The 26034-nt window shown below is 47.2% G+C and overlaps 1 protein-coding gene across 3 annotated transcripts in view; it reads right to left on the bottom strand.

Annotated features, from left to right (window-relative positions):
• Nucleotides 1-23088, bottom strand: part of ACO1 (aconitase 1) — a 58540-nt gene extending 35452 nt beyond the window's left edge. For 2 of the 3 annotated variants that reach the window (XR_004971338.1, XM_036331323.1), the window contains exons 1-4: nucleotides 22935-23088; nucleotides 4001-4119; nucleotides 2339-2507; nucleotides 1143-1280 (exon numbers count right to left, since the gene is read on the bottom strand). Coding sequence is in view for 2 of the 3 variants with exons in the window: in XM_036331323.1 (XP_036187216.1) it covers nucleotides 1143-1280; nucleotides 2339-2507; nucleotides 4001-4097 (404 nt within the window). In the remaining variant the exon portion in view is untranslated. Of the gene's footprint in view, nucleotides 1-1142; nucleotides 1281-2338; nucleotides 2508-4000; nucleotides 4120-4218; nucleotides 4238-22934 lie in introns of those variants that run through there. The other variant, XM_036331324.1, reaches the window with a different exon arrangement.
• Between the last annotated feature and the right edge of the window lie 2946 nt (nucleotides 23089-26034).

Here is a 26034-nt window from a genome sequence, read left to right as displayed (position 1 = left end):
ACGTATTTCTCATAAAGATAGTTGACACATGTTCTTGAATTTTCTTCCAAATTTTATGATTTAATTTTTTAATATTAATGCTTTCATTCATATGAACTGCTACTCTATCAAATAATTAATTTCCCCAGCATTATATGCAGAATAATTCTTTCTTTCCTCACTGATAATTGGTAAGAACTTTATCTAGCTATACTTCTAGTTAAGATACCAGCTTTCTAGCAGGACCTGGCTGCCCTCCCTTGTGTTATCTTGCAAATACTTCTATGACTTTGGACTTAATTGTGTAACTTGCTTTGATTAATGTCCTTGTGACTAGAAGTAAACTTATGCCAGTCCTGATCTAGCCTCAATATATTGTGGGTTCCTGCTTGCCTTTGTGAGCCTGCGAAGAGTTGCTTTCTCCTTCAACCTGGGCCCTAGTAGAAGCACACATGAGTGGTGCTGTCCCAGCTGCTCCGCACAGGTGCAGTGCAGTGTCAGCAGTGGACCCAGCCAGGGCTGAATGAAGCAGAGCCGCCCCACTGCCTTCAGCTTAGATCAGCTGCCCTCCCACTCAACTTGTAGACGTGTAAGAAATGAATTCTTGTGGTTGACTGCCACGGAGATGTTAGCATTATTGGAAGAATTTTGGGGAACAGTGAAAGGAGTGTCACAAACAACAGAAAAAAGAACAAAGAGAAAAAAAGGCATAGGCATTATAGAAACTGACACAGAGAGGGGAGATAGCCAGATATAAAATAGTTACTTCGGATAAAAAAAAAGGAATAAGGACCCAGTGGTTAAAAACAACAAGAAACCTTAACTCTTAAAGTCAAACAAGTACTTGCATTGACAAACTCTCATGGCAGAAATTCATGTGCATGTTTTTCACTCAGATTTCAAGCTGGGTTTAAACACAGGCTGCTCACCCCAAGAAGTAAACAGAAAAAAGGAAAAAAAAAAGAAAAAAGATTTTAAAAAATTTACCCTCACCCCCCAAATAAAAAGCTTCACTGAAAAATCTATATTAAGTTTGAGTTTTCCTAAATATTCGTTTTAATATTTTCTTCATTTATTTAATTACACACACACACACAAAATAGACTTACACTCCAATATTTTGCACAAAGCAGAAAACCCAGGTATTCGTGTTAATCTCTCACCTTCTGTTGAAATCGACTTGGATGGAATGATCAATTACAAGGTCAGCAGGACAGATGGGGTTGATTTTCTCTGGATCTCCTCCCAGCTTTTTCACAGCGTCACGCATTGCAGCGAAGTCTACCACGGCTGGCACACCCCTAAGAAAAGAAGGCGTTAAGCAGAAGATAAGTCTGTCAAGCATGTGTCATTGAGTTTTTTAGTTTTTGTCTCCACTGACAAAAAATTGGCAATGTAACTCTCATCAGTGGAGCTAACGATGACTTAGAGAAGTGAAAGTTTCTGGACACATTTCCTTGAGCAGAAATCACACAAGCAGTAAGTGCCATGACTGAGTCGTATCTCTACGTGCAATTTTATCACTGCATTAAAGTTAACAACCAACATGGTCTAAATAGAGAAACTCTGGGAAAGCTGGTGCCTAAAAACTCTGGAACTGTTACTACCATGACTGTTTCCCATTCACATGGTGGGTTGACAAAGACCTAGAGAAAACATATGAACACAGATTCAACTTCAGACCAAACTTGAAGGAATGAATACAATTCAGAAAAATAGGTTATACATCAAATTTACAAGTGAATCCTTCCTTTTTATTATATTAGAGTATAAAATTTGGGTATTTTCCTTAGAAAAATAAAATTGGGCCTCCAGAAGGAGTAAATTAATATCGTTTAAAAATAGAAAGGTAGTGAGTGCTAGCTTAAAAGAGAGGCCGATGGGAGCAAAGACTTCTGGGAACAGCAGGATGTGAACTGGGGCTTAACAGCAATAGGTCAGGCCTTGTGAACTCCTTATCACCCCTCAAGGGACTGCAAGACAGTGTTCAACTGCACATCAGTGTTCAAGTACAGTTGTTTGAAACTTGTCTCCCTGAGTGGCAGGACGTGGGGGGGGGGGGGGGAGATTCCAAGAGAGCTCCACTCCTATGTGTCTCCCCTTCGCTGGTCCATTAGGGACTGCAGTCTTCAAGACCAAGACAGCGACCTTTGCCACTGGAAGAGGCGGAGGGAACACATCCCAGCTTGCCTGAAACTAGCTCTTGCTGACTGGGATCAGTAGTTCCCTTTCGTTTTCAAAAGTGTCTGGTTATTGTGTAATAAATTGTATAGTCACTGTGGTTGGCTTTTTATGTAAAGCTTTCTTTGAAGTCTGATGACGGAGGCAGAGAAGCAGGGCAAAGTGACGGGAGGCTCACGTGAAGTCCTGCAGGATGACCCGAGCAGGCTTAAATGGCACTTCTATGTTCTCGTGCTGCATGACATTCCAGTTTAGGATATTTTCAATGTCATCTTTCTTCACCAGAAATTGATCACAGTTCCGAATGGCTGCCTCCAGGAGAACTCTAATAGAAAATGGTAAGCGTCCTAGGATAAAGGAGAAAGCATAATAAAACAAACAAAAATCATGAGGCTCTTTATCATAAGAGAGCTTTAAAGCCCATCTCTATGTAATCTATATATACAAAAGGCTAATATGCAAAGTGTCCCCTCGGGAGTTTGACCAGGAGTTCGCTCGCTCGCTATGACATGTGCTCACCACCAGGGTGTGGCATAGAATGAAGGAAGGCCCCAGCTGGCAGCCTGAAGGAAGGCCCTGGCTTGCAGCCGGAAGGCTCCGATCGGCCCTGATCGCTGGCCAGGCCTAGGGACCCTACCCGTGCACGAATTTCGTGCATCGGGCCTCTAGTCTTGATATAGGCATTAGACTATTGTTCCAACTGGGAAAGAAGGTAAATGTAAACTGATTTTAAAAGTTTAAAATAATGAAGGTATTGAAGATATTGAATGGATTTAGGACAAATTCAGTACTAGAAAATACCCACATAGTGGGCAAAAACAAAATATTACAGTTAATTTTTTCAGAATAAATGGCTGCCTCACAAGTCATCATGAAAGAAACCAATGTAGATATTTAATGTATTATATGTTAGCAAGTAAAACACACATACACACAGTAATATTTCTCATGAAAACTAGTGTCTAAGAAATGAGAAAATAACTCCTTTACAATTATTGTAATTAAGACCAAAGTATAGTAACATACATCTCTCCAAAGAAAATAAAATTCCAAACAATATATAGTGTGGTAACTGGGATTTCTAGGATAAAACAATGGTAATTCATAAGAAAAACAACTTTGTTCATTTAAAAAGGAAATGTTCCATCCTGATATATGAAATTATTCCCCAATATTATCTGGAAAAGACAAGAGTATAAAGGTAGAAAAGCACAGGATTTGGAATAAAAGACGTGTTTTTGTCCTATTCTGCGTAATCACAAAGTTGTTATTTGACCATCTCATTGACTTTCTCTGGGAATTTAGATTCCTTAGCAGTTATTACACTTTATAAACATGATCTCTAGGGTTGTTACTCAGATTAAATGACATAATACATATGTACAAACACTCTATACCGGGGGTGGGCAAACTTTTTGACTCGAGGGTCACAATGGGTTCTTAAACTGGACCGGAGGGCCGGAACAAAAGCATGGATGGAGTGTTTGTGTGAACTAATATAAATTCAAAGTAAACATCATTACATAAAAGGGTACGGTCTTTTTTTTCAATAGTTTTATTCATTTCAAACAGGCCGGATCCGGCCCGCAGGCTGTAGTTTGCCCACGGCTGCTCTATACCCTATAAAATGCTATATAAATGCTACGTGTATATCAACTTTATTACTACTTTAAAATGAGCAATGCAAGGTATGTGTGTTTATAAAGCTTAATCCAAGACCTGTTCTCTGCTATGCCTTTTTCAACTCTCCTAAAAGCTAATTAATTACATAGCATAATTACTATGCAAATGAGATATCAATTGCTGCCACAGCACTTACTTCATAGAGCCATGTACCTACCATATCTTGAATCGCCCAATTTATTCAAATTGAAGAATTTCTTTCCTGGTTGTGCAGGATCCAAAGGCTCAGCGAGGTGTGCAAATGGGTTGCTCATGGTTCCTGATGGCTATGTGTCCCTGAAAAGGAACAAGGACATTTAATTTCTACTCTCAAAGCTGGACCTCATTTATTTTGAGCAGTGTTTGCTTTGTATAACAATTATGGTACACATTTACCTCAAGAAATCATTGTCTTTTCAGAGAGGGAGGTGGGATATAAATGAATATAAGAATAATCTTAGCAAATAAAATGGGTTTCTGTGAAGCTGTTGTGAAACCCAGCATTCACCTCTGAAGAGAGCATAAAGTCCCAAACTTCTTTTGTCTTCTTTCTACAAGTTTCCAACATTTTGCCACTGATAAGAAATAGGAAGAAGTGAAATGAAGGATGTGCCTCATGGTAAATCCGGAATATCTGAACAGACCTTTGAGCTGGACCGTGACTTGCTTGACAGGAGGTAAGAGGTCCATAGCAGGTGATATTATGCAACTGTATAAAACTTGGACTTTGGAAATGGGGATTTGAAAGCCGCTGCTTTCTGTTGTAAGTCTCTGTAGCAATGTAAGTAAACGATAAATGTGTTGGTCAGAAGAGTTCCTGACTCAGTTTTGAATCTGACAACAATGGAGTGTTCACATCAGGGAATCTTTAAGGTAATACTGTGGTGGCAACAAGGCCCAAACTTCCAAGTTAGGTTTGCAGGGGACCCTCTACCCAGCTCTGGGCAGAACTTCTCTTTTTATAAATTATAAGCAGTGAACAGGGAGGACATTTTTCGTGGCCTCCACACACATAAACAGCAATTTCAAATCATATATGTACAACTTAGAGCAGAACACTATGGGGTGGGCGACAGAGACTTGCTCTCTATTCCTACCCCTTGGGCAAAAACCCATTCCCCAACAGTCTTAATTTTAAGATAAGAATAGTAACATTTCCCTAATTAATCCAAGATTTTCATGAGTAAATATTCAACTCAAATAATTTTGAGATGACTGATGTGGAATGATCAGCATATTACTGTAAAATGAAAATAAAAAACACATGTATAGGAAACAACTCTTTGTGGAGATAAAAAGTTACAAATGGGCCTCTTCTCCATAGACAGGTCCCTATCTTCATCAAGACATAAAAGGGACTGGTTCCTCTAAGAGGGACAGAGGCCCCAAATCAGGTGGGGAAGGAGGACTCAGTCTTACCGTATATCCTTTTGCATGGTTTGCATTTTTAACTGTGTACACATATAACTTCTGAAATAGGGCTTTGTACATCTACTGTGCTTAAAGCCCAGTACTAGTTAGTTCTGGGGAGAGGCAGCTGGTCAAGAAGCAGCCCTGCCTTCCTGGGGCCACCAGCACAGGTGACAAGCCAGGCACCTGACGAGGCAAGAGAAGCTGGAGGAAAGAGGGGGTTGTGCACCAGCAACGCTGCTGGGAATGGCTTCTGTCCCCTGGTCCCATGTGGGGTTTGTCGGAGCTGCCATCTGTGGGGGGAGGAAAGGTATCTGCCTCAATTTGGGCCAAGCCACTTCCTTCTTTAGGAATTCTGGAACTGAAACTAAGAAAGGTCAGCAAGGGACAATGGAACATACTGGGACTGTGCTTATAAAAGTATGTGCCCTAGAATCGGCATAGCATTACCTAGGATCTTTCTTGTTAAAAAATGAGTATTTCTGAGTGTCCCCCCTGAATTACCAAATCAGTCTTTAATCTCCCAAGAGTTCCGGACACATTTTCAGTTTGAGAATCACTGGCGGACATTGTGGAGTAAGGAGCTTACACTTAGTTCAGGAGGCAGCGATGTACCAGGAAAGGTGGGTAAGTGTATGAAAAAGGGAGGGCCATGTTCAAAGGAGAGAGGGCGTCACAACCCACATGCCTACATGGCCCGGGCAGGGAACCTACACGGAGCGGGCAGCAGAGGGCCGGGCAGCCTGGGCAGCCTGTGCCCGTCTAAGGGCGGCAGCCTCTGGGCTCCAGCGAAGGCCTGAGGCAGGACGGCTGGCCGTCTGGATTTTCACATGCGCTCTCTTGACTTATAAATGTCGGTACGTAACGTTTTGTCAACGACTGTGTGGCTGTGCACCATGATGGCCAACCAAACACGCCTGTGGGCCCTATTTGACTGCTGGTCCGTCCGCGACCTGTGTCCCGACCTGCCCTGGCAGGTGTACTGGCCAGGAGGAATGGTGGGGTAACCAGACAGAGAAAACCCAGGCAGGAAACTCGGCTGAAGGTGAGACGGAACCTGGGCGGGCACTGGACGGCGGGCAGCTGCAATGGGAAAGCAGTGGATGGAGCAAAAGCTGAAGAGGCAAAAGGAGAGCAAACGGCTAAGTGAATGGGAATCTCAGGGAGGAGGAAAAATACAACTGAGCTCCGGGTGCCAAGGAGAGACTGTGGCTGTAGTGTTTGAGGAGAAGCGCATTTAAGATGAAGTGGAACACAAATGCAAGAGACCTGCTCTTTATCCCACTAAATGCGGGGCCAGGCAGGAGGGACAAAACCATACGGATACCGATGAGAAACAGGCTGGCTTGTCCCCAGGAGAAGTTTACAAACCCGTGGGCTCAGAAACGGGTTAACCATTCCGCTGACGGAACTCTGGGGAATTTAAAAAGGCAATCACGCTGCTATCCCTCTGATCCGTCACGGGTGCTGCTGACCCAGACTTAACTTTCCCAGCCCGAAAACGAGCAGCTGAAATGGTAAGACTGCTGTTTTGCCTGCCTGGAGTTGCCTTAGCTTCTTCTCAGGGGTCACCCAGTACCTTGGTCTGCGCCAGCCATTGTTACCTGTCCCCGGGGGAGAGAGCAGCAGCTGTGTTTTGGCAACCGCCCCCTCCCCTCCAAATGGATTTGCTTGGAAGCTGGGAAGCGACCCCTCCACATGAGCCGGGAGAGCTCTGGAAATCAGAGCCACTCCAAGGTTCCACTCACCCTATGACCCTTGTCTCGAATCCCCTTCCAGGAGTCCCCAGTGCTTAGCAATCCCAAGAGAAAGCCAACACACAACAGCGCTCCAAGGAGGCTGGGAGGGGGAAGACCTTTGCTTGGGATCCATCAGAACCAGAGTAGAATCTAGAGCTCCTCGGCCTCCTCCCCTGCCCAGAACCCTCCCCCAGCCCAAACTTGAGTAATACCAGCTCCTGCCGACTCCCAAACTGTCCCAAGATTGGGGTTTAGTCTAGGAACCCTACCAACTGGCCAGGGAGCCTGCCTGCTTTCCACATGCACATTAAGCACAGATCCGGTTTCACTCCCTTTCTTTTCTGATCTCCCATCCTCCTCTGCGGCCGCTTTGTCCTACATTTTCCAGTTTTACCTACTCCCCATTCAATCTCATAAAAGAGAGTCCGTGTGAATTTTTTAGGAGAGGGTGGCGTGTTACCCTATCTTTTTGGAAGGGGGAGAGTTAGAAGGCATGGAGATATGTTTGGGTTGCTGCCTTTTCTGTTCCGCAGAAGGAGATGGCAGGCCTGAAGGTAAAGGTAAAAAAGGAAAAAGGAAGAGGAAAGGAGAGCTGAGGAAATGGCATCTTCTCAGCTTGGAGGTTGGAGCTCATTCCGGACCTGTCCTTCCTGAACACCTGCCTTCAGATGCTGGACTGCTGACCAGACAGTCACAGGCGAACAGTTCTTCTATGAAGGAATCCAAAAAGAGACACATGCACTGCATCGCAAGCCCTTCGCCATATCTAGTTCACCTTCGAAAGTCAAGACAATTGACAACTGGTCGAGAAACAGTGTGTTTCAAAGCTAAGCCTTCCTGAAATTCCAGCTAGGTGACTGATACAATATCATGACCATCACGGGTACATTTTGTGCCTGGGAGAGTGGGTATGGGGAAGAGAGTGTCAAACACCAGATTTTTAAGTTAAATCATGGAATATATTAAATATTAGGCACAGGGAGGCAGATCTGAGATACTTAACAAATGAACCATGCTCCCAGCAAAAAGGTGGAGAGAGTCCAGAGCTGGGTTCCTCCCCAACTACATCCAGTCTTGCAGCCAACTGACCTTTTGACCTGCAGAGACACCTTCACCTGTGCATAGTGGATAGGCATTAACCCATCACCCACCCTAGGGATTTGCTGACTTCGGAGGATAAGGACGTGTGAGCAGGAATCAGAGAATGTTGTCTTCTGCAGAGATTCCCCTGACGAGGAAAGCCAGGCCCTGAGACCAGTGAACTGCCTGGGGTCACAGGAATATGGAAGAAGTTAGAACTGACTTTCCCTCCAATGAAATACAAATTTCCGGCAGGGAAAGAAAACAACGTAAAATCCTTTATAAGTAGAGCTGAAAATGTACTACGTAGGCATATCACAGTCATCTGGCACTTTTAGTTCTATAATCATTTACTGAACCTTCCATGGGGTTCAGAATTCCAGAGAACTGACTGATAGCTAAGCTCTGGGTAAACAACTTAAGGTTAAGTTTTGACAGTCTGCCCGGAGTGAACAGTTTATTCCCAAGAATAAGGGCAAATCAACTTTATCAATATAAACATCAAACATACAACTCCTTACTCAGATTCAACATAAGACATGAGAGCCCAGACTCACACTTAGTGATAGTAAGTGACATAAAAAGTTACAGAAAAGATATATACATACTAGAATCAAGTTTAAGTTTAAAAACCTTCAAGACTCTTAGTATATATTCATTCACACACACATACCATTGGATCGAAAATGCGTACAACAAAGAAAGATTAAAGTTAACACTGATTATCCCTAAGTAGAAGAATACATTGCATAAAGGGGAGGGGGGGCTTTAACTTTTTATGTTAAACATCATTGAATATAACCCAAATTCTATTTTCCATAAGCATGGATTCACTTACTATTTACTAGTTTAAAAGCTGAAGCAGCCATTTTCAATTTTCACATAAATATCTTCAGAGGATATTTCACACAGGAAGGCATAGTCCAGTGATGGCGAACCTTTCGAGCTCAGCGTGTCAGCATTTTGAAAAACCCTAACTTAACTCTGGTGCCGTGTCACATATAGAAATTTTTTGATATTTGCAACCATAGTAAAACAAAGACTTATATTTTTGATATTTATTTTATATATTTAAATGCCATTTAATAAAGAAAAATCAACCAAAAAAATGACACGCGGGTCATAGGTTCGCTATCACTGGCACAGTCTCTATAAAATGAGAATTTGACAGCTATGTCTTTTGAAAAGATGATAAAACAGTCCACACGTTTCTGGAACTACAATATGCAGTTCTTTCTTTAACAATGTCTGATGAGAATTTCTTTAAAAGTAAATCTGTGACTATGACTTTTTAGCTAAACCCACCTTACTCCCCAAAACGTGCCTCCATTACCCACCAACGCAGTGAAGCGGCTCATGTTTAACTTTAGATGGACAACTCCATACTCATAGAAGTCAATCCAAGCTGCACCCCTTCCTCTCACCCAGCCCCACCCCCTCTCCGTCCTATGGAATCCTAGCAGGTATCAAGCTTGTTGGTGAACCCCATCTTGGTAGGTGGTGATAACTTTAAAAATATTACACTGAGAAATAGATGCTCATTGCAGAAATGTTAAAAAATGCAGGTGAACAAAAAGAAAAGTCAATCTGTATTATGGTTTCATTTAACATGGTTTTAAAACGTATTTGAATTTCTTAACAAAATGGATCAGACTTCACATTGTTCTGTAAATTGCCTTTCTTACTCAGCAATAGACCACAAACATCTTTATAGGGCAATCATATGATATTTTATAAACTTCACATTGTTCTGTAAATTGCTTTTCTCACTCAGCAATAGACCACAAACAACTTTATAGGGCAATCATATGATATTTAATATCACTTTTAACTATACCATAAAAATCTGTCATTCAGATATATAACAATTTATTTAAATCCTTAATAAAATACATATGCTCCTCAACTTATGTTGGGGTTATATCCTGATAAAATCATTGTAAGTTGCAAAAATCCTAAGTCGAAAATGCACTTATACAGTATATCTAACCTGCTGAATAACATAGCTTAGCCAGGCTGACAGAACATGCTCAGAACACACACACGCGCCTACTTGGGCAAAATCACCACACTACTGCTTCCCAGCATCATGGGACAGTAGCATATTGCCTATCGCTAGCTAAGGAGAAGATCGAAATTAAAAATTCAAAGTACAGTTTCTACTGAATGTGTATGGCTTTCGCACCATCATAAGCTGGGGACCATCTGTACGTAGGTTGTTTCCAAATATTTACATTCAAACAATGCTACAACCTCTGCAAACATTTCTTTGAATAGGTTCTTAATCCATTTCCTTAAAATAAACTCTGAGCTTTCAATTCCTAGAAGTAGGACCGCGGGAGAGAGGCTCTGCCCATCTCCACCGGTCACACGGCACCAGGGTGCCGGGGAAGGCTGTTCCAGGTTTGTGACCCTTGTCTGAAGCAGTGAATGGAGTTGCCTAAACCAGGCAACATAATTTTCGTTTTTACCATTCGCCAAATTGAGGGATTAAAAAGCTAATCTTGGGTATTTCTTGAATTGCTAGTGAAGATGAATACTTTTCCATCTGTCTGTCAGACATCTGAATTTCTTCCTTCGTAAACTGCGTGTCTGCCAGACAGGCCACATTGAGGGACACTGAGATGGCCTCTGGTGACCAAATGTTCTCATCTCGGACAGGACCTGACTGAGCGAACGATGTGGATGAGACTCTAACCCTGGAGAAGCAAGCACTGCCCTTGGCCTCTCTCTGATCTTCAGGCTTGCAGTCTACAAGATTCCCCTATTTTAGGTAGGCTCTACAATCCGATGTTCCATTTCAGCCCATGTTCGGGTGTATCGTGAACCTGGATGGGTAGAGCAAGGGAAGTGGTCAGTTAGCTGAAGTCATGGGCAAAATCCCTCTGTGATCAGTAGTAGGCTTTGCCATCTGTAACCCAAACTGAACGTCCAAGCCCAGGCAGCAATCTTGCCCGTGGGCCTTCGGAGGGAGCCTGGGTACAGCATACGGGCAGAACACTGCTACCCCATCTCTCTTGCTAGGAGACCATCTCATACCGTACACCCAGGCCACGGTGAATGCCACACAGAAATGCGAGTTGGCACAGCCAGATCTGTAGAGATGTTTGGAACACTCGACTGACTTTAGCCAAACTTCAGAGATCAGATAAAACAAGATTCACTTCTTCAGATCATTTCCTGCCTTTGGAGAATATAAGTCCAAGACTTAGCTGCCTCTGCTGTCAAGAGTTGGATCCTCTTATGTTGCCCAAGGACATAGAGAGGCATAGAGATGAGTGGGCCCTACAGCCAACCCCAGGCTTTCCATGCACCTGTGGGAAGGAGCAGAGGAGAGGAGGAACCCTGAGCAGCAGGACGCCAGTCAGCAAGGGGTGGGAGGATGGAGCAAACTGGGGGGGACGGGGCTTAGGGGGTACACAGTGTGCACAGGTGTCAGTTTCCAGGAGAGTAGAATTTTAAAATGTATGCAAACAACAAAAAGAGTTCCTTCTGTATTTCATGTGGTTTACCTGCCTCTCTTCCTTTCTTCTCACGTTCCTAAAAACACCTACCTGAATTATCATGGCTTCCAACTCCAAAGGCAAATATCACTACATCTCTAGAGTTCAATGCAGTTCACTATAAAAATTAGATAAGTTGCTTTTTCTGTTTGTTTGTTTAAAGAGAAATTAATTGGTCCCACTCCTAAACGGACGGTCATGTATCCGAACGTCATTCTACTTATAAACAACTTTTTGAGCAAAGTGAGATTCCAAGGATGTCTATGTGACCATAAACAAGCCTGAGGTCAGGACCGTTCAGGCCAGCAAACCACCACAGCCTGTTAACTTGGTTCTCTCGCCAAGCGGGGAGCGAGAGATCACTTGTTTGCAGATGCATCTAGGAAACTGGAGTAGCCCAAGTATCTCTGAATTTTTCCAGAGACCAGATTGCCTCTTTGATCCTCTTAGAATCATAAAAAGTAATAAAAAACAAAACAAAAACAAAACAAAAATCTCTTGAATGCGGTACTTGTAATGGAAAGAATTTTGCAAGAGAAGTGATAAGAGCCATTGCCTGAGCCATTGGTAGAGAATGAAAAAGAGAAACAGTAGTGCAGAAGGAGGGAGCTGGAGAGAGAAATGGCTTTACAACAGTAAAACCAAATCCATCAACATAGCTTTCTTTTCTATTTACTGCAAGGTGCACTTTACACTTTAAAAATGAACATGAGTCTGCCTTCTGTATCAGAAAGCTTTGCCATCACACAACGACTTGTCTCCTTTTGCTAAATTTTTAACTTAATCTGTATTCTACTTGATGATCAACCAGAATGCTCCACCTATATTCCTAGGTCTTTTCAAGAGTTATAACAGCTTTTAAATGATTCCGTTTCATTTCAGATAAGCCACATTACCTTCTGTGCCTCGGTTTCCTAATCTGTAACATAAGGTTAGTCGATGATCTAAAAAGGCCCTACCAAGTGAGAAAAAATCTGACTTATTTCTTCACTCATTTATTCAATACATATTTATAGTATCCATATGCCACTAACTGTTTTAGGCAGTAGGGATACACCCAGGAACAAAACTGACAAAGTTCCTGCCCTCATGGTGCTCCCACTTTAGTGGAGGGAGAAGGACTAAACAAATACATAAATAGACAAGCAATGTCAGACAGTGAGCAGCTGTGTGGATAAAGCAGGGTGAGAGCAGTGGGGAGTGCTGGGGCCTTGGAAGACGTCAGGGGATTAAGGCAGGCCTCAGTGACATGGAGCCACTTGAGCAGAGCCTTGAAGGAAGCGAGAGAACAAGTTACATGCAGTCTGGAGGAGGGGTAAGATCACGTGCAAAGGCCCTGAGGTAGGTCTGAGAAAGGCAAGAATGAGTGCAGAAAAAGAGGACACGAGGAGGGCAGAGCAGGCCACTCTAGCGATTTTGACTGAAGACAAACTACAGAGTACTCTCCTAGCTCTACCTTTGGCTTAAACTGTAGATTTCCAACATCTGAATTTGTTCAAGTTGGGTAAGAAATTAACTTGTCATATAAAGACTGCATTTAAAAAGTGGCTACTTCCTCAAATCTAGCCCTTCTGTTTCTGAACCTCATTATGAAGTAACATTGGAAATTTCCAGGATGTATCCTAAAATGATCATGACTCACTCGGCAGACGTGCACAGCCACTGCCAAAGGCAAGGGTCAGGATTTGGGGGGCCAGGCCATGGCCGCTACACTGCCTAAACCAGCAGACCCTGCTCTTCACTTTCTGGCCAGAAAGTAAAACGCCTGCCTCTTCGAGGCTCCCGAGTGCTAGGCAGCAACCAAGGCGGCACAATATCATACGCAATCCCCAAGGAGAAAGGCTAGCCCCACACTTCCTTGAAGTTCACTTCATATCAACTGCATTACCACTAACTCAAAAGAACGAAATAGTGGGCGAATATAAGCAGAGTTTCCCCAAGAAGCCTTGGCGAACTTGAGAATTTATAATTCCAGCGATGCACTGAGAAAAGAAAGGCATCTTGGGTCAGGAAACATTTGGCCGGGAAATAAAGGACGAAGCTGGACTGGCCTCCTCAGAACCAGGGGTCCTGACCCAGCCCGAGCTCTGCTCCCGACCTCCTCCTTTCCTCGTGAAGGTCAGTGCTCAGCTTTCCTGTGGGTCCCCTGCCCTGCAGCAACCCCCATCACCAATGGGGCTTCCAAATTGACACGTGAGAGACCCCAACCAAGGCCTACCGCAGCCCAGTCCTGAGAGCGGGCGTGGGGGCAGGCGGCTGGGGTGTTGGAGCATCACAGAGCATGCGTAGTCGACACCCTTTCCTTACGAAAGCAGCCTGACGTCCTCCAGCCCCCGAACTCATTTCCTAGAATCCTGACCTTGTCTAACTCAGATTTGAGAAAGTGTGTCCCCACTAGAGGCTGGCTGCTGGGCTGCCCCAGGCCTCCCAGGGCAGCCTTTATCTCCATGGCTTCACCCAGTTTCAGAAGGCATCTACCCCACCCACCTCAGAACTGCTTGGACTCAAGAATGATGACTCACGATAGACAAGCTCTCAGAAGCTGGAGGTATAAACCCGTATGTTTACTGGTTTTCCGGAAGGAAGGCAGCTGGCGGGAGGGCCCGATGCTCCTGGCTTCCGACCCGCACTGGCTGGGCCCACAGCAGCGGGGCTGTGTGGTCAGGAGCTGAGATCGGAACCAGGCTGCAGGCGTGCGGCAGGGAGAATGGAACGCAAAGCCAAGTCCACCGGCTCCAAGGCCCGGCTCTTAGGCACTGTGCTCTGGCCCGCCTCAGGGTACCCACCACACAGCGGCATGGTATCCACACGCAGAGGCCACCTCACTGGGTCCATGATGTGACAAGTAATAGAGTGGATTAGGCCATGACACATCTGGTGGCTGAGCTGTTCAAGAGAAGGGCCTGGCGCAGGTTCACGAGCTTAATGCGGACATTTATGGACCACCAGGCCAAAGGGATAAAAGCCCCTGTGCTTCGGTCACACACAGACTGGTCGGGAGGTAGTGGCTGATGGAGGGTGACCTTAACCTGCCTGGGAGGTGTGAGGAAGGCCTCCAGGTACAGGCAACACCTTGCAGGAGCCTTGCAGAAGGACACAGCCAGCTGGAGAGAGTCAGGAAGAGAAACTACGGGCAGAAAACAGCACATGCGTAGGCCCCGGAGGTGGGAGTCCTACAGGGTGCACGCTGGGCAGGCCCGAGAGGGAAAGGAGGGCAGGGTCCACATCATGAGGGACTTCACAGACGGGTTCGGATTCATCCTGAAGACAAGGATGCACAGTAAAGGGTCCTAAGCTGCAGTCTCCAAGACCTGATCTGACTGTCAGAGATCAGCCTGGTGGTGGTGGGGACTGACTCAGGGCCAGGCGGCAGGGAGGCAGGCTACGGTGCTACTACAGTCACATCAGGAAAAGAGAACAGAGGCTCTCGATCTCTTATTTTTAAAAAAAGATTTTTATTGATTTCAGAGAGGAAGGGAGAGAGACAGAAACATCAATGATGAGAGAGCATCACTGATTGGCTGCCTCCTGCACGCCCCCCACTGGGGATTTGAGCCCACAACCACGGGCACGTGCCCTTGACCAGAATCAAACCCAGGACCCTTTAGTCCCCAGGCCGACCCCTATCCACTGAGCCAAACCAGCTAGGGCCAGAGGCTCCCTTTTTGAGTTAGACAAGTTCAAGAATCCCAGCACGAGTGAGGAAAGCAGGATGGATGCAGGGTGAGCACTGAAGACAGAGAGGTCTGGGAGGGCGCCTATGTCCCTCACTTGGGCGCAACTGGCAGGACCAATGACTAACATGGGAACCAGGATGTTGGGGTGGATTTGAGGTGACGACATCCAGAAGGCAGCTGCACACCTGGGCCTGGAGCTCAGGAGCTCTGGGCTGGGACGGAAAGCAGAACAGCAGCAATCACCAGGCATTATGCCATGAGCGCCACATCATTCCACCAGCACTGGGCCTGATGGCATGTGCTGGGTGCCTGTGGGGTGCCAGGCACCTCACCCACATTGTGTAATATGGTCTCTTAGCAGCTGCGTGAGAAAGGCATCACCATCCCATTTTATCGAGGATCAGAGGGGTTCAGGAACTTGCCAAGGTCTAGCGACTGGTACCTGGCCAAGCTGGGAGTCAGACCTAGGCCCCCTGGTGCCCGGGCTGCACAAGTGACAGCATTTTATAGTCACTCCTCACATAAGGACTCAAATTAGCCAAATGGATTTAAAAAAATTAAATCTCACATTACAACAATCTTCGAACTCAAAGGTACACATGTGAGGACTAGCTAGTCAACCTCTATTTCCCCTAAAATATCCTTAACTTTGGCAACATTTATATGATAGCTAACTTTTAAAGGGTGGGTTGCTGTCACCAGTATAGACATCACCGGCACAAACAAAGCAACTCACTCCTTACCTGAGCAAACAGGGGTTTTATAAAACATACCATCCTGAAGACTAGCGAGGCTGTCAGGCCCCACCAGATGACACAACTGTACTTTTGGTACGTCTGCCCTGGCACAGCGCTTGCATAGAACAGACGGTCAGCAACGATTTTCACCCCTCCTCAACTGAAGAGTCAGACCTGGCGATGAGGTGGGAGGGCACTGTCTTACCCTGACGCAGCTTCTTTGTGAATAATGCCATGGCGTGAGCTGTGCTCTGAAATGTCACAATAATTGTCTTAAAAGAATGACGAGGATAAGGAATAATTAAGTGCTCCGTAAACATCTGCTTGAGCAAATCACACTATCCAAACACGGGCTTGCCCAGAGTCATCTTAGGTCAAGAACAGAATGAGACTCACACCAGCACTCATGCACTAGCCTTGCCAACTCATCAGAAGGTAGGTAACTTTTAAAGCAAAGACGAAAGCAGAACACAAGGAATCAGAAACGACTGGCTCAGGGAGTGTGATATCCCTTTAGTACAGTGGTTCTCAACCTTCCTAAGGCCGCAGCCCTTTAATACAGTTCCTCATGTTGTGGTGACCCCCAATTTCATTGTTACAAATTGAACATAATTAAACCATAGTGATTAATCACAAAAACAATAAGTAATTATACATGTGTTTTCCGATGGTCTTAGGCGACCCCCGTGAAAGGGTCGTTCGACCCCCAAAGGAGTCACGACCCACAGGTTGAGAACCGCTGCTTTAGTAGTTCTATGGCAGTAAGGGACACATACTTACTTACCTCAAGAGCCTGGTATGTCTCCCAAAAGACATATAATGCTCAGAAAGACAGATTCCTGTCTTTGCATGTTTGCAACATAGAATCTCAAAGCCCTCTGGTTTCCAATCAACACCAAAACTCCGACTGCCATTTTCTGGAGGTAAGTATTCAAGATTCACTTACCTTCCTAAAGCTCAGTTACTTCTTTGCAGATTTAAGGTAACGATACCTGGCCTGCACTGCTCTGCCCAGCTCACAGTGGCTGCTGTGTCACTACACAAGGCAACAGAGGGAAGCACAGTGCACGCTGGGAACTCTATACCTGTGACCTACCATTATTCATGAGATTGCTATCCACTTACTTCATGGGGCAGGGGGATTCTAAATATGGCCCATTTCTTTACTGAAGATTTAAATCTACATTTTAAAACACTATGGATACTCTGAAATCCATCCAGAGCCACTCTTATCTACTGGGGGAAAAACATTATAAAATCAGAAAAGACCTAAAGGCTCCAGATAGGTATTTGAAAAAAATGGTAACAGGCCAAATTGAAGTCTTTTCGTCACAATGCTTTAAAATGTTTTAAAATCCTCACAGGTGACATCAAATGTTCTTGGTGCTAGGCGGGATCTGTGAATTTTTCTTTCAATGTGATGCATTTCTTTTATAATAAAAAATTTCCCACCCTAGCCGGTTTGGCTCAGTGGATAGAGCATCGGCCTGCGTACTGAAGGGTTCCAGGTTTGATTCAGGCCAAGGGCTCATGCTTTGGTTGCCAGCTCCTGGCCCTGGTCGGGGGCATGTGGGAGGCAACCAATCAATGTGTCTCTCTCACATCAGTGTTTCTCTCTGTCTCTCCCTCTCCTTTTCACTCTCCCTAAAAATCAATGGAAAAAAGGTGAGGATTAAAAAAAATATTCCCTTCAATGAACTTGATTCAAATTAATGTAGCATCTATTCTTTAAGTGTCTCCTTTGCATTAAGCATTGCTAAGTAACACTGAAGACTGAAGACAAGGAAAACACTTCTTTGCTTCATACAAATAAATGAAACCAGGAGACTAAGATCAGCACACAAATCACTATAGCAGGATAAGGACCATAAGAAAGGTCCCTGAGAGACAGCTGGAACGAGGGGAGTAGAGAAAGGCTTTGCAGAGAAGCAGAGAAGGAGGGAGGGAAGACACATTTGCACGGCAGAGCAAACACGGCCCAGAGAGCGGGACAGCACAGCAAGCATTCAAGGTCCACTCGGTGGTTGAGCGGTGCTGACACTGGGGCAGAAGAATGTAAAGGTTTGGCTACAGCAGTCAGACCATGCTTGTTGCTAAAAAGACACAACAAAGAGGAATATTTTTTGTTCATTTATACAGTTGAAAATGAAGATGTCAGAGAGAAAAACAAGTGAATATATATGAAACAAGATTGGCCAAATGTTAACGTTCCTATTGGTTGAGCTGGAGGTATCTACTCTCCACTTCTTCGTATGTCTGACATTTTCCATTAAAAATGTCCAAAAAAGAAATGAAGGGCAGGCGATCTAGGGAGGGGGTCAGCTGATGGCTTCTCAGATGATGGTGTTGATGAAGAACTTTCCAACCTCTGGGTCAACTGGAGGGAGAAGGTGGACCGAGGCTGGAGCCCACGCCACAAGGAAGTTGACAGCACAGCGTGACGACGGCCTGGCAGCGGGCCTGTTTTCGGTTCCCCACGCCTGTCACTCAGCCCTTGGTCCCCCACTTCCCACTGGGGGGAAGGGAGCTGCAGGGGTCTGCTCCCAGGCAAGTGGGTGGTAAGTCTGTCTAAGACAAATGAAGGCTACCGGGTTGTTCTCATACTAGGTGTACAGGTAACTGTAGGGCGTATTTTTGGTCATGTCCAATTGAATACCTGTCATATCAAATTTAATACTTTTTGAATACTAGCTAGAAAATACTGATAAGCAAAGTGAAGACAATTTAAAGCCAGAGCGCAGAGAAAAGCCCTCGGTGCGTGGCAGAGCCTTGGCCTCGGCCCACGCGTGTGCACACCCACACAGACAGGCACATGCTTCCGCTCCTTGAAAAACAGGATCACAGGGAAATATTCTTGGGTAATATGTTTTTTAATTAACTGTACTTCTGGCTACTTTGTGAAATAGCATTTTACAACACCATTGTAAAGGCTGTGCGATAGTCCAGTAAAGAACACTTTGATCTGGGGCTTAAATCTAACAATGCTGTCTAACGAAATATTCCGATCTGAGAGGGCTGTTGCTCAAGATTATTCTGGGTTAATATATATACCAGGACCATGCACACTTGTTCAGAACCATGATGTGACAATGAACATGATTTTCTTTATTGGGGGAGAGGAGGCTGCAGTAACATTTTTTTTTACTAGAGAAATAACTATCTTCTTTTTTAAAATACAGGTTGCTGGGATTTTAGTTTTGTTTTCAGGTTGTAAAAGCAATACATGAATGCTGCAGGGTAGGCACACATATGGTATCACAAAATGTAACAAAGTCCACTGTCTTCCTTCCACCCATTCCACACTAACTATAACTTTAATAGTTCAGTATATCTGTCTCCCAAACATCTATAAGGCAATTTTAAATAGATGGAATATGTAAGCACACACCCATATGACTTAGGTACATATATAGACACACAAATGCCCATCTACACATACGTACACACAATGTACATTCACAGTGTATAACATATATACATATAATGAGATTTTTTCTTTTTATTTTCTTTTTTTAATTCTCACCCGAGGATATGCTTTTATTGACTTTTAGAGAGAAAGGAAGGGGGGGGGGGAAGAGAGAGAGAGAAACATCAATCAGTTGCCTCCCACACACACACGCCCTGAATGGGGATCAAACTCACATCGTAGGTATGTGCCCTGGATGGGAATCGAACCCCTGCAACCTTTTGTTGTACAGGATGATGCTCCAACCAATGGACACCCAAAATCACACTGGGCTACGCTGCAGGTCCTTCCATCCCAGCATGTCCAAGACGGCTCCAGAGAGACAGCTGGGAACAAAGACACCCCTTCCCTCTCCCACCCATGGCTGTGTCCTCAAAACTTGAACATACTTGGCCTTCCTTTAAATAACCGACTATGGATTCTCCTTTGATTCCAAGTCCTTGGCTGTTGTCACTCTAGCCATGTCTATCTTGGAATATCAAGTCCCTAGTATTCATGCATAAAGTCCTAAAGAATTTCCTTTCCCATGAAACTACCTGCTTGAAGCATGGCTCCTGTTTCGACATTCTAGCACAGGGGTCAGCAAACTGAAGCTTAGCACCTGTTTTTATAAATAAAGTTTTATTGGAACTCAGCTGTGTCCATTCATTCACATATAGTCTCTGGCTGCTTTCACACTACAACAGCAGAGCTGAATAGTTGCAACAGAGACAGGAGCGCCCACAGAGTGCAAAATGCTATCTGACTCTACAGAAATATGCTGACGCATATTCTAGAATATAGTGAAAACACTATTTTTCCCCTATCAAAAATTTGGAGAACTTGAATCACGCACCCCATACCCAGTGTTTTTGTCCTGCCTAATGAGTCTGTTTTCTATTAAAATACAGAGGAAAATTGCCCTGCTCTGACAACAGCAACGGTGTGCTGGTAAACCTTTAACAACGTGCCGAGAATGGGGGAGCCCTGACTTTAGAGCAGATTTTCGTGGTGTACATACACGGATGATGGCTTACTCCAAGCTAAAACATGTGATGCCACTGGAACGGAACTGGAAGAAATGCATACAAACACTAGTGCCAACCGGCTCCAGCAAAACACTGGCCCCTCCAGACATCTGCAGTGTCCCAACCTGGGACATCGGTGGCCGAAGCCCTCACTTTAAAGACGAGGAGACTGAGGCCCCGAGAGAGCAAGTGCCTTGCCCAGGACCGGGCTGGTGACCGAGACCCGGCTGGAGCTCCTTTCCCCGTAGAGTCCGGCTGCCTCACCGGGAGGGACTCCCTCCACAAAAGAGCGGAGGAAGGAAGGCAAAGGAAGCTGTTGGCTAGGCGCGTGGCCATAAACGTTGGTTTTATTAGTGCTTCACAGTTTGGGGCCTGGCTTTCTCAGCACCTGCCCTGAAGCACACACCTGGAAGGGGAACTGGTCCTCACCCAGGGCCATGTTTCCTGTGGACACTCTGTCTCAATGAGCCAGCAGTTCCCTGGGGGGCCGCCAGACGGGGGAAGCTCCCGTAAGACGGGGCCGCATCTGTGTTTGCTCCTACTTTCCCCGGGATCCAGTGCAGAGCCGGGCACGGGCTGGGGCAAGGTAAGTAGGTCAATACATATCTTTATACCAAGAACAGAGCAGGTGCTCAGAGGTTAGATCCACTGGCTGCTCCCATCTGCAGGGAGTGTAACTACAGATGCAACACGCCCGCGTGCCTGCACCATTTCCAAGGGAGCGGCTGCAGTGCGGAGCACAAGAGGCCCTGTGGATGGAGGACAGACTTAGAGAACTCCTTGTCTAGGACGTATGTCACCTCTCTCTGAACTTGTGCTGACCGAACTTGACGTGGAGGAAATAACCAGAGAGGGAGCCCACCTACCACACAGCAGGAAGCATGCAGGAAGGGCCCCTCACTGACACCTCTGCACGTGGAAAGTGCCAGAGCACCGAGGCTGGGGAGTCAGTTTCCAACAAACTCAAGGCTATGCAACTGCAAGCAGACATGAACACAGAGCAAAGACAGACAAAAGCATGCACACGCGCCTGTTCTTGCAGAGATAACTTCTGGTCACAGTCACACAGACCCCTGCACACTTCACACAAGCTCCCGGTGGGCTCTTCTCGGGACCCCAGGTCCTGTCTGACCCAGACTGCTGCCACCTGGATGCAGACAGGTCCCTCTGCAGGCACAGAAACAACCAAAGCCACCTGTGAGCCCTGCGGAGCCTTCAGGAGGCCAGCAGGGCTCATCCTCGTGTATGTGGGGCCCCAGCACTTGGTCCCAAATTGCAGAGGTTAACGCTGCCCATGGCATGGGCTGGCGCGTGCTCCATTCAGAGGAAGGACAGCAAACAAGAAGGGCGGCCCATGGTTTAAGCCTCGGGAGCATTCCCCGCACCAGTGGTTCTCAGGGTGTGGGGCGGAACCGGGCAGCCTAGGAGTCCACAGGTCAACACTAGTTTTGCAATAACACCAAGGGGCTGTTTGCTTTTTCACACTCAAGTTTTGAGGAGGACACACAGGGAGGTTTTCCAAGGCTACATGACACGTGATCTTGCAACAGACTGAATGCAGAAGCAGATAGAAGAATCCAGCCGCCTACTATGAAACCTGACATCAAAGAGATTTGCAAAAATGCAACATGTCGCTCTTCTCGGTAACATTCTGTTTTGGACAACATGGCCACTTTCAGAAAAACATGGTAGGCTAACTATAACAGGACCACTATTATTTTAAAATAAAGTAAACATTTCTGTTGTAGATGGTAAGTATCGAAGGATATAGCCCACATAGACAAAAGCTCCTTAGTACACTCCTATTTAAGAGCGTAAAGGGGGTTTGAGTCTCCCCAGAAGTCTGAGAACTGCTGTCCTGGAGGCTGTGCCCCACGGCCCTGACCCCCAGGCGCTCTGCGCGGTGCAGGAAGGAAGACATGCCATTCCGCGTGCGGGCGGACTGAGGAAGCGGCCCCTGCTCCCCGCTGCTCTCTGATCTACCAGGATGTGCTCCGCGCCAGCCCTTCCCTCTGCCACCCAGGGGTGCTGTCCCCTCGCCCGTTTTCCTCCCGCCACTTGGTGTGGGCTGCCGATCGGCCGGCACCGCCGTGAGGATTTCCCGGTCCGGCCGGCGCGGGCCCGGCGAGGCCTACCCGGGAGGCCCGCACACCCTCCTCGGAGTCAGGACTGCCCGCTCGGCCGGCACAGCCTGGGGAGGGTTCCCGGCGGCGCGCACACCCAGGCGCCGGGGCGAGGGCAGCCACTCCGGCCCCGACCCCTGCGCCCCGCGCGGCACGGGCTGGGGACAAGGCGAGGAGGTCAGTCCCCGGGGAGGGCGAGTCCCCGATGCTCCCCTCGGCCTCCCGGACTCTCCCGCCCCGGGCCGCCCAGCGCCGGAGTCGCGCTCGGGAACGTGGCCCGGACGCCGCGAAAGAGGCTCGCGCGGCTCCTCCCGGGACAGGGCGGCCGCGCTCCCGCCCGCGACGTCGGGTCGGCCGGGTCGGCACTCACCGGGACTGCACGGCGGGCTCGGGGGCCAGGCGGACACCACGCTGCTCCGGGCCGCTCCAGGGCGCTGCGGGGCGCGCTTCCGCGAGCTGCGCGGGTCCACCCGCTGCCACCTCCCCGGGCCCCTCCCCGCGCCACCCGGCCGGCCGCCAGGGGGCGGGGCAGGGCGGGGCCAGAGCGCGGCCGGGAGGGTCCGAGCGGGGCCGGGGGGCGGGGCGGAGTCTGCGGGCACCCCGCCCCGCCCCGCGGGAGGGACTTGGCCCCGGGAGGGGTAGCTGCCCGGCGGCCGCAGCTGGGGACCCCCGGTTCCTGGAGCCCGGGTCCGCTCGTGCGCGCCCAGGGCCTGCGCCCAGGGCGACTTTAGCCACTTTGGGGCCTGGAGTGCGACTGCCAGGCTCGCGCTGGGAAGTGAGCCGAAGGGGGGGTGGGGGAGGGAGGGGGCAGAAATGCAGCTTTTAAAAAGGATTTGGCTGCAAGGCCACTCTGGGGCTCCATTATTGGCTGCTGGGTAGGTGTGATCTTCTCGCTCCTCCCCCGCCCCCCCACCCCACCCCGCCTCTCTCTCTCACCCACACGCCTTAATTCCATGCCAAGCGTGCCAAGTGGGCCTCGGGGTCATGCTGACATGATAGGAGACTGCAAGGTTTCCATGGTTACGAAAGCAAAGTTTCTAGGTGTGAATTTTTAAAAAACGTGTGGGAGCTCTTTCTAACACCTGCTGGGCCCCAGGAGAAGTGGCTGAGAGCGGCACTGGCCTTCTCCACGGGACCTGCTTTCGGGATGTTGGTAGGAATTTTACCCTTTCAGGCAACTGTGACTCCAACGACGTGGTTAGGCCCTTCTGGATGAAAGGTGGTGAGGTTTTCCTGCCTAGTGAGATGGAAAGTTGTCATTTTCTATCTTTACTTGCCATATTACTTTATATTAGTTTCAGGCGAACGGCATAGTGGTTGACAATGTAGTTTTCTGTCTAGAGTATCCGGAGAAATCAGCGATAAGATGAGTAACAGCTAATACCAATGCCAACTGGTACCAGTTACATGCCCGGAGTCCGCAGAGCCCTGTGGTTGGAGCTTTGCTGGTTATGTGCTTCCACTCTTCTGACTGCCCTATGCAGTGAGGAGTAGCACCCTGTTTTGCAAATAGGAAATGTCGCACAGCCGGGATGCAGCCCTCAGGCCTGTCTGACTCTGAAGGCCACACTGTTTTCATCATGCTACACCATAGAGTACAGCTATCCCCTAGTCACATTTAATTTTTCAACATAAAGGATTATATTTAATTTTGAAAGGGGATATTTCCTATATTTCCTATATCAGAGAAGACTTCTCACCCAGTTTCTAAATTCCTTCCATTAACATTCATTGAACAAACTTTCCTTGAATGTCCACTGTAGGCCAGAGGTTCAGGACTAACCCAGAAAAATAATACTAGCGCCCCCTCCGTGGAAGTCAGGGAGAGCAGGGGGACAGCAGGAAGGGTGAAGGCGGGAGGTAGGGGGAGAACATTTTCCAGCTAAATTTTGATTCTTACGGAGACAGCCACTCAGAAAGCAAAATGTCTTAATGTTAATGATAGCAGACATATCTTTATAGTAAAAGCCTTAGCGACCATGCAACCGTCCGACTGATAGCTATGACGCACACTGACCACCAGGGGGGCAGATGCTCAATGCAGGAGCTGCTGAGCTGCAGAGACTTGGCAGCTGTGGTTCTTGGGTGATGCACCCGGAACCAGAGAGGAGGGAGACTGATTCCGGGGTGTGTCACCTGAGAACCACCCTCTTGCAATCCGGGACCCCTCGGGGGATGTCAGAGAGCCAGTTTCAGTCTGATTCCCCACAGGCCAGGCCGAGGGACCCCACCAGTGCAGGAATCCATGCACCGGGCCTCTAGTAATATGATAACTGGTAATCCTTGACAGGAAGTAATGACATCAGAACTATAAAGGGAATTGAGATTTATTAGGAAAACCATAAGGAATCGTTCCCACATCACGCCACCCTGTTGCCCTTGGGACAGTCACCAGTGGCCTGCGTCCTGCATGCAATTCCAGTGGCCTCTCTTCTGTGCCTGCCTTGCTGACTGCTTTGTGGTATTTGACACTGGTGACTAGTCTTTCTTTGTAATGTTAACCTCCTATTGGCCTCAGAGCCCGCTGCTCCCCTGACTTACCCTTCCTTCAGCTCTTTCACTGCACTCTGTGCTCTCCCTTTTCCTGTGACTTCATAGACAGAGGGGCTTTCTTCATCTCTCCCAGGCAGACTTCCTGCCACTGTAGCTGACCTGCGACATCGCCTTCTTTGATCTTAACTCCCGTCAGCTCTCTATGCTCTTTTATTTCCAGCCATTTGTGGGGCATCGGCCGCCACTGGATATTCCAAAGGCACCTGGCACCCTTCCCGTGTGAAGTGGGACTTCAGTATCTTCTCTAACCTCCTGTCTGTCCCCTCCTAGCTGTGCAGTTGTTTCCTTGTTCTGAACACCACTTCTTGACTGGGCTCTCACGGTGTGCTGAGAAAGCTAACCGTCTAAGGCAGTGGTTCTCAACCTTCTGGCCCTTTAAATACAGTTCCTCAAGTTGGGACCCAACCATAAAATTATTTTCGTTGCTAAATCATAACTGTCATGTTGCTACTGTTATGAATCGTCATGTAAATATCTGATATGCAGGATGGTCTTAGGGGACCCCTGTGAAAGGGCCGTTCCACTGCCAAAGGGGTCGCGACCCACAGGTTGAGAACCGCTGCTCTAAGGGGTTCCGAGTCATATTACTATGCTCAGGCAGGGTCTGCCTGGGAACTAGCCCTGTCATAACAAAGGATTCTGCACGTGGCCCAGAGGAGTGCATAGGCTTCATGGACCTTCTGAGAGGAAGCCACCCGGGAGAGGTGACTGCTCATGCACCACAGATCTGCGCCCAGTCGCAGAAGGGTCCCCAGGTGAGGTACCAGCATTGCTCTTTCTAGCTGCCTTAGCATCAGAAGCCCCAGCTAGTGTAAGAAGAACCATGAGGATTTGGTTGGACCCGTTACGATCTCAGGAATGTCTCGTTGCACTCCCACTGACTTCAGTTACTTACGTGAATCGAACTGACTCAGTGT

Source organism: Myotis myotis, unplaced genomic scaffold, assembly GCF_014108235.1.
Source record: "Myotis myotis isolate mMyoMyo1 unplaced genomic scaffold, mMyoMyo1.p scaffold_m19_p_12, whole genome shotgun sequence".
NCBI lineage: Eukaryota > Metazoa > Chordata > Mammalia > Chiroptera > Vespertilionidae > Myotis > Myotis myotis.
Note: the sequence above shows the minus strand (reverse complement) of the source record. Positions and strands in the feature narration are given on the sequence as shown.